This window comes from Cebus imitator, unplaced genomic scaffold, assembly GCF_001604975.1.
Source record: "Cebus imitator isolate Cc_AM_T3 unplaced genomic scaffold, Cebus_imitator-1.0 Scaffold49, whole genome shotgun sequence".
Lineage (NCBI taxonomy): Eukaryota > Metazoa > Chordata > Mammalia > Primates > Cebidae > Cebus > Cebus imitator.
This window is the reverse complement of record NW_016107364.1, coordinates 8,363,688-8,373,325: the sequence shown is the minus strand read 5'-3', so window position 1 is coordinate 8,373,325 and position 9,638 is coordinate 8,363,688. Positions and strand designations below refer to the sequence as shown.

The 9,638-nt window shown below is 40.8% G+C and overlaps 1 protein-coding gene across 1 annotated transcript in view; it reads right to left on the bottom strand.

The window, feature by feature from the left end:
- The window catches only part of ZNF236 (zinc finger protein 236), a 159,739-nt gene that overhangs the window by 116,691 nt on the left and 33,410 nt on the right, over nt 1–9,638 (bottom strand). Inside the window, exon 2 of the mRNA XM_037738147.1 lies at nt 964–1,106. Within this exon, the coding sequence (XP_037594075.1) occupies nt 964–1,106 (143 nt within the window). The remainder of the gene's footprint in view (nt 1–963; nt 1,107–9,638) is intronic.

Genomic DNA, 9,638 nt, shown 5'->3' with positions numbered 1-9,638 from the left:
AAAAAAAAAAAAAAAAAAAACCACTTCAAGTAAAATAATCATACAAAATTTCACTAGATTCTAACAGAGTTGCTTATCTAGGTCTAAGATTTTTCTCAAAATGGAAGGTATTCTGCTATTCACTTGCAAAAAGATAATCACGGATATCTCTCTCTGAAATAACTGGACCCTAATGAGGGATAATTTAGTTTCTTCAGATTGTCAAACCTGAGAAAATAATACTGGTACATACTGGTATATTACATTTATATTATATTATTGCAGCTACAACAGCGTTTTGTGCTGAAAGTCAAGCCTAAGATGGTCACATTCTGTTCTCTAAAGGAAGTCCCTGATATTTTTCTAGTCTCAAATGGCTCACTAGCTTACAGGCTCCTACCTAGACAAAAGTCAACAATCACTTTTTTGATTACAGTTTTAACTGCCACTTTCCATCTATCAGGCAAGTCATTCCATTAAGACACTGAAATTCTTGACATATCCCATAAGAGGTCCTGCGAAAAAGAGTTCCAATTTCTATTTAAGATTGTATTTAATGTTTGCTCCCTCCTGAAATACAATCTAAAACATCTAGAATACCATTTTTAAATGCAAGATCACTTAAAGATAAAACTCTCCGCTGGAGAAAAATACTTCAAAACACACAACTTCTGTGTTCAGTCATACAGGAAATTGAAACTACATTTAAAAAGTAATATTTTTTAAATAATTATTTGTCCACTAATAAATAACTTTAATATACAGATTCACCAGGACAAGCTCTCACTCTCTCTCCTTATCAAATGATAACTAGGAATATAACTACAACTTTTAAAAAGGCCAGAATACTTATTTGTATAATATAAAATGTTCTACCATTTAGGAACCCAAATCATAAGAAAAGTTTTGATTATACATGTTAATTTTTACAATACCTCCAGTTTCAACGCTCACACTCCTGACATCACCTTTGAAAATACATACCTTGTCATTTCGCTCGTGATCCCTCATGTGGCGTTGAAACTGGGATTCTTTTGGAAAAGATAGCAGACAGATTTCACATTTATGGAAGTTTGGAACTTGATAGGCATAATTAGTGTTCTCCGCATTCAATGTTAAAACTCCATCTATAAAATTGCATAAGTATAGACAATAAATACCAATTGTTATTCTCATTACATAAATAAAACCAAATTATTGGTTACTGTTTAAAAATCAAATTATGTCAGAGATTTATGAGAGATTTTAGATGAAATTAAAGATACACTGATTTTTTTAGCTGACATGTTTTAAAGTTAGAAATGAGAAACGTCGGGATGACTAAGATACAGGACAATAGAATTCTAAATACTTATCAGTGGGCTTTTCAGAACCTTAAACTAAACTCCTGAGGCTTCATAGCCACACACACCAAAACACACAAAAGCCACGATGATGCTTCTTAAACCAGGTGAACCTACTTAATAGTGTTTCAAATCACTGCAAACCACAGATGCATTTCACCTCCAAATCACTTTAAGCGTTCATCAATAATCCACATTGTTTCTTATATCACTCAGTAAACAACTCAAGTAGAAATATTAAAGACATTAAATGCTAATTCACAAACTCTATTCTCTCAGAACTGCTGCAAAGCAAGGTTAAGTCAAAAAGAAAAACTGCCAGGTGCAGTGGCTCATGCCTTTTATCCCAGCACTTTAGGAAGCGAAAGCAGAAGAACTGCTTGAGGTCTGGAGTTCAAGGCCAGCCTCAGCAACAGTGAGAACCTGTCTCTACTAAAAAATTAGCCAGGCATGGCAGCACGTACCTGCAGTCCTAGCTATTGGGGAGGCTGAAGTGGAAGGATCTCTTGAACCCAAGAGTTTCAGGTTCTAATGACCTCTGATCATACCACTGCACCCCCACCTGGACCACAGAGCAAGACCCTGTCTCTTAAAAATAAAAAACTTTGCTCTCTCATATAGACATGGCTTATGAGGTTCGGAAGACAAGGGATTGCACTGCCTCAGACAATCCTCAATTTTCACAGAGTTTCCATAAACCGACCCAGGTAAGGTGCTTTTAGCTTAAAAGTGTCTTCAAATAAGACTATAAATGACAAATAATATATCATGGAATAATCACAAAACTTGTCAAAAATACCATAAAGATGTCCTAAATCTCTACAATTTTTGAAAGTAAATACACTTCAAGTGTTATAATTTGTACATAAACACATAATATACCTTGCTATGCAAAGACTAGAAATACGTTGCACACAGCTATTTATATATCAAATTTGATCAAAAATATTAGACTTCAGAAATTTGAGAGTAAAGGATAAGCTGAAGACCCAAGCCACCCAAGAAAGCCCCTCGGTCTCAAGAGTCTGTGTGGTAAACACAGGCACTCGAAATGTTCTATGGACCTTGAAATCTTTGTTTTGAGAAGACAGTCTGCAGTTCCCATTTCTGCTAAGAATCTCCTGGCTCAAGACTGAATCTGCAAGGACCAGGAGATTCCAAAAGACAGGAGGCAGGTGAAGCCCACGTGGGAGGGGGCAGAGACAGGGTAGAAGAAGTCAGCAAAAGCTGCAAACATTTTCCTAGCAGAACCTTGAGAAAAGGTGAATTCCAGCTTCAAGAAATATAAGGTAATTTAAAAGAATGCAGCTTCATACATAAAAACTGAGTCTACTAAGTAAAAGATAGGCATCATTTTTTTTTTTTTTCTTTTTGAGACGGAGTCTCACTCTTGTTGCCCAGGCTGGAGTGCAGTGACATGATCTCAGCTCACTGCAATCTCCACCTCCCAGGTTCAAGCGATTCTCCTGCCTCAACCTCCCAAGTAGCTGGCATTACAGGCATGCACCACCACACCTGGCTAATTTTTTGTATTTTTAGTAAAGATGAGGTTTCTCCATGTTGGTCGGGCTGGTCTCAAACTCCCAACCTCAGATGATCTGCCCATCTTGGCCTCCCAAAATGCTGGGATTACAGGCATGAGCCACCCCGCCCAGCCTGCATGATTTTTATTCTATTTATTCTTAACTATATTCACATCCTGTTCAAAGACCATACTTTCAAAATTTCTGCATTAAAACTAACAGCAAATGTTTTATGACTTTCCAGGCCCAAACAATATGATTGCTGGGACCACCGCAATTGATATACAATTCCCTTGGAAAACTGTGTAGTGTGGTAAGAAACAGTTTAGAGATTAGGAAGGAACAAATAAAATATCTGTTGAAAACTGGGTTTTAAAAACACAGTTACAAGTGTTTTAACCTAAAGGCTGAATACATTAATAAAAGAGCTCCTCAACTTAATTTCTAAAATGCAAAATTAAAAAGCTATCTGAGGATGATAAAACCATTTTCACAGTCTCTATGTTGAAACCACTTAATATATTGTCCAAACATGAGAAGGAATTCACTGAAATTGATAGATAAAACCCTAGGAGGCATGAACTATACATTTAAAATTGAAAAATGGTGTTGAAGCCGGGGACAGTGACTCACGCCTGTAATCCCAGCACTATGGGAGGCCAAAATAGGTGGATCACCAGAGGTCAGGAGTTTGAGACCAGCCTGGCCAACATGGTGATACCCCTTCCTCTCCACTACAAATACAAAAATTATCTGGGCTTGACAGTGTGTGCCTGTAATCCCAGTTACTAGGGAGGCTGAGGCAGGAGAATTACTTGAACCCAGAAGGCAGAAGTTGCAGTGAGCCGAGATCGCACTTTAGCCTGGGCAACATTGGGAGACTCTGTCTCAAAAGAAAAAAAGAAAGAAAAAAGTGTTGATTTACTTATGAATTAAGACTTTTCCAGAAAAATAGTTATCTTAAGAAGACTTTCCTCCTTAATGAGCTCAAAAAAATAATTTTTTTTCAGTAAGTATTTTCTTCCAAACAGTGATATACTAAATATTAATTTGGTTCAGACACAAACTTAAAACAATAATTCAAATTAAAGTGACTGGAAAATTTTTTTAAAACAACAAAACGGTTTAGTTTCCACACTGGGCATAATTTTGAAACCCAAAGGCGGTCTAGGCTCTCGCTCTGCCTAGGGGGCACACCTTTGCACAGGTTGCCTGCGGTTCCCTTCGCTCTGCGGAAACACCTTCCACCCTGACGCCTTCCTGCCAGGACGCGGTGGCCTCCGCCGCCCCCATTCTGCTTCCGCTTGCTTTCCTTCTGCTCAGAGTAAGCTCTTTCTGGGCAGTGTCCCAGGCCTCAAATAACACCTTTGGTCCATCATGCCTTCAAGTTTATTCAAATTTCTGGTCCCCAGAGTATTTGTTGTTCAGAAAGAAGTCTATTAAATTAATGCAACCTGCTTGGGCATGGTGGCTCATGCCTGTAATGCCTGCACTTTGGAAGGTGGAGCCAGAACTGCTTGAGGCCAGGAGTTTGAGACCAGTCTGGACAACAGTGAGACAAGATGCTGTCCCTGTTTTTAAAAAGAGACAGAATCTCTAATCCATGCATCCTTAGATAAGGGCTTTTAACTGAGAGGAGCCCCAGGTGGGCTGCAGGAGACGGTGCCCCTGTGGAACTGCATACTCACACATGCACATATGCACACCTCTCCACACACCTCCATTGTTCAGGGATCTCTGCAGCCCCAGGGGCCATCAAATCCATTAGGGGACCAGTAATAAAAGAAAGCTGTGATCAAATGAATGACCCCTCTTCATAGAATGGCCTTCTGGGGGACAGCTGCATTTTGTTAAAGGCAGCTAAAAGGACTTGAGGTTTTTAGCAGCACATATTCCTAACGCCTCCCGTCAGAATAGGTATTTTCTGCATTCCTACACAAACACACATACCAAAATGCACAAAAAGCTGCCTGCGTTTAACTGTTACCAAATCTAAAAATTCATCTAGAACAGTACTTTTCAGCTATGTGTTTCTGCCCCTTAAGAAAACAGAGTGTAGGTCACTGTGAGAGTTCACTGCATACAGGGGATGCATATGTAGAATTCCAAGGCAGTTTACCCAGACAGCCACCTCACACATAAAAATATGACCACTGTTTGCTTTAATTATTCACCCTTTCCGATACCAAGAACTCTAAACTATGAAAATTAAACAAAAACTGATTGGACAATAATAAGAAAATGAGCAGCTCTGTTTGCCTTACGTAGAGACTAGTTTCAAAATCAGTTTAAGTCTTTACATAAAGATTCTAAATAGAGCATAATAGTTGTCTACCACTGTAGGGCTGAGGGCCCCACAGGGTCGTGGGGTGAGCCTTATGCTGTACTGAGGCACAGGATCTGAGAAATAAAGAGACAGGACACAGAAGTACAAAGAAAACGCAGCTGGGCTCAGGAGGCCACGGCACCTATAAGCGGAGTCAGGCGAGGCCCTGAAAGTCCAGAAGCTTGAGTATTTATTGTGTATAGGTTAGGGGGCAGGGCAGTGAGTGAAATCATCTTTAAGGATAGTGATAGGGTCGTGAGCAATAAAACATGGGGTCCACCCCCATTAGGTCACCTAGGCCAGGAGGTGGACAGTGTGCAGCATGGGACCCGTTCCCATGAAGGCAACGGCCGCGTGCAGTAAGGGGTCCACCCCCATTAGGTCACCGAGCCTTGAAGGTGGGCCGTGCGCAGTGAAGAGGGTACAGTGTGCAATACTTCTATCTATGAGCAAACTACTTCTAAGAAGATTTATAGGAGGATGCTTTAAGTCACATAGCAGTGACAGAGCTGTCAAGGTTACCGCCACCTTCTGGCAGCTTCCAATGGGTTCTATGGGAAGATGCTTTTCAAGCAGCACAGTAGCAAGAGCTGATAAAGTTCACAGTCACCAAGGTGGATTGCCGGTCTGAGGGCAGACTTTCACAAGAACTGGAGCAAGGTCCTACAATTCCTTTATCAGGAGGAGTGGCTCTTGCCCCAAGCCTGCCATACAGCGGGTATCTTTACGATACTAAACGCTGCCACCTATGCCATGGATTCTTGTCTTGGTATAACTGTTTGTCCCTTAAATCATGCTCTGCACTGTGTTTGCTCTAGGCATTCCTCCGATTATAAGCTGCTTATTCCTTAATTCACGCTCTGTACTGTGTCCACTCTAGGCATTCCTCTGATTATGAACTAAGATATAATTATAAGTATATATGTAGGGAAATATTCTTTAGGCACTCACACTATCAACTATTAATGATTATATATAGAGGATCATATAAAGGGATTCTTCAAGCCCTATTTCTATAAACTCATATATGATTATGTAAAGGATTATATAAAAGGAAATAGCTGAGTAGTAACACTATAAAGTGAGATATTCTTCAAGCCCTAACTGTGCCAGGGTTCTGCTTAGCTCTCATTCCTCGGTGCCTATATGGGGCGTTACCCACATACCACCCCCAAAATAATAAAGCCTATCTCAGAGTCGTGCAGAATAAATGAGCCAATGCTTCCTGCAGCTACTGGGACAAGGAACTGCCAATAACTTAGGGCTATGGTCATCTCTTTACTCAATGCCTGACTCATCACTCCATAATCCCACTACTCCATGACTATATTCAGGACTGGTTTGTCACGACTTGGGACTAAATAAGCTATCTTAAAAACTGATCTTCTACCCCAATCAGGCCCACCAATCAGGCTAATCAGCTAAATCTTAATGGCAAAGATCTTTTATTCCCCACCTAGAGACTCTACATTGATTTATACAAAATGTCTATTTGAGGCCAAGTTCCAACAAAACTTACTACATTTATAGCATTCCATGGATTTCACTCAAATTGGCCTCTTATGAAAAACTCTTAAGCAGTATGCATTTAAAATCTTAGTTATCCATAGTCTTGATGTATTTCATGTTAAAATGAGAGATAAAACAGTTTCGGTTTCTGAGTACTTTCTAAAATAACTGAGCTAGCCCTCAAGCTTTTTATGTTATGTTTTTGTTTTTACATTTTGAATAAAAATCTCTCTAAAATACGGTTGATCTTCCTCGCTCTCAGTGTAGACCACCCTCAGGTCCCTACTCCCCCACCCCTTATTCCTCCAAGACGCCAGCCCTCTGGCCAGGCACCCGCACTGCTCCCACCCTCTCATCCTGACACCACACGCTGTGTCATCACAAGTACACCTGGGACGCCTGACAGGCATCACGCCACTCCAAACCGCTACCACTTTAGGTCATCTCAACTATCCTTTCTTTTTTTTTTTTGAGACGGAGTCTTACTCTGTCACCCAGGCTGGAGTTCAGTGTGCAATCTCCACTCACTGCAACCTCCGCCTCCCAGATTCAAGTGATTATCCTGCCTCAGACTCTGGAGTAGCTGGAATTACAGGCATGCGCCAACACGCCTAGCTAATTTTTGCATTTTTAGTAGAGACTGGGTTTCACCACATTGGTTAGGCTGGTCTCGAACTCCTGATGCTGCCTCAGCCTCCCAAAGTGCTGGGATTACAGGCTTCAGCCACTGTGTCCAGCCTCTTCTTTACTTGTATTTAAAACTCACTTCTACCTTCTTCCCTGTTTTCCACTGCTCCTCCCACATTTGTCAGCATTCAGGTTTTTAACACAGCTGGTCTTTATCAGGTAAAACTCTAAAGTGTTTGGATCCTGGAACACTTTCTGCTTCAAAGCCTGGCACATAATGTGTACCTAACAAATACATGTTAAGTATTTGGAGATAGACAGGCGCTAGTGGCTTTTTTTTTTTTTTTTTCCCTCTTCCCAGTTGTCTGAAGCTCCCAAAACCAATTTATCTAATTCCCACCTTCAGCCTCACTGGCTCATGTCCTCCACCTCAAAACTGCCTATATTAGATTCAATCTTTTCCCAGCTTAAGTACCCTTTATTCTTATTTTATACACACATACCTGGGCCACGTGGTTGTTCCCAGGAGCTGGCTGAAATAAGTCTGCATAATTTTCTTTGTAGAGTCTCTTAGAAAGCCAAATGCTCGGACTGGGTAACAACACCAGCCACGGGCACCTGCTTTCTTCCAGGAAGGAACACTCACCTGTCACTCAAAAGCACCTGCAATGGGAAGTAGAGAGAACCAGAGAAGACTCCTGCCCTTTCTGAATCCTACCTCGAACCAGAGAAGACCGCCCTTTTTGAATCTTACCTCGAACGAGAGAAGACTGCCCTTTCTGAATCTTACAGCAAACCAAAGAAGATTCCAGTCCTTTCTGAATCTTACTGATTATCTATTCAAATGGATTTACTCATAAGCAGGTACTCAAATGGAAATGAAATGTAACTCATATGGAAAATTCATGCCTAACCTGTATTCAACAGGAAAAGGAATATGTTCTGAATGGTATCACTTCTAAAAAAAAAAAAAAAAGTCTCGGGGGAGCAGAGATATACCATGCATTTGCTTATGTATTCAAAAAAAAAATCTGTAAAACCACAGAAAAAAAGTAGCATTGGTTGCCTGTGAAAAAGACAACTACTGACTGGAAATGGGGGCTGGTGAGGGAGACATACATAATTATCACAGGTGAACGTCGAATCATGATACTGTATTACCAAAAACAAACATAAATAAAATAACTTTATGGGAGGTGGGGGGAAGGCAAGTCATATTATCCATGCCCTTGTTGTATAGCTAAGGAAACTCACACCCAGAAAAATTATGCCACTTAGTCAAATTTACATAATTAACCAGTGCTAACTAGTACTAATTTTCAATTAATAATCCAGAACACTCTCCTAATTAATTATGCTTAAGATAATGGCTTCTGAGATAAGACCCCAGTTGCTGGGACATGCGCAGTGGCTTATGCCTGTAATCCCAACACTTTGGGAGGCAAAGGGGGACAGATCACCTGAGGTCAGGGGTTCAAGACCATCTTGGCCAAGATGCCAAAACCCCATCTCTACTAAAAATACAAAAATTAGCTAGGCATGGTGGCCCAAGCCTGTGATCCTAGGTACTCAGGAAGCTGAGGCAGGAGATTGCTTGAACCTGGGAGGCAGAGGTTGCAGTAAGCCAAGATTCGCACCCTTGCACTCCAGCCTGGGAGACAAGAGGGAAACTCCATCTCAAACAAGCAAACAAACAAAAAATACAAGGACCCCAGTTGCTACTTTAAGCCTAGTGTAAAAACAACAGACAAACTTGGATTTTGTCAGCAATAATATATATTAATATGTAAGGCTAAGACTGTTTATTCAATTAAGAGCCAAGCCAAAGTAGGACCCTAGTTATCAAAGCCATGAGTTGTTTCAGTGAAACAATTAAATTCCAAAACTTTGCTATTTGCCATAAAAATGATATAAAGTACAAGTGTGACATGATAAATATGTTAAGAAACTCAATAAATGGTTCCTAATAGTGTCAGTTTGCTCATATTCTTACAGCAAACTGTTTTCCAAGACAGGTTCACCGGGCCAGGTGCAGTGTGACTCATGCCTATAATCCCAGCACTTTGGGAGGCCAAGACAGGTGGATCACCTGAGGTCAGCAGTTCAAGACCAGTCTGACCAACATGGTGAAACCCCGCCTTCACTAAAAATACTAAAATTAGCTGGGCATGGTGGTGCGAACCTATAAGCCCAGGCACTCAGGAGGATTAGGCAGTAGAATTGCTTAAACCCCGAAGATGGAGGTTGCAGTGAGCCGAGGCTGCAGTAAGCTAAGATGCCCTACTGCACTCCAGCCTGTGTGACAGAGCAAGACTCCAACTCAAAAAAAAA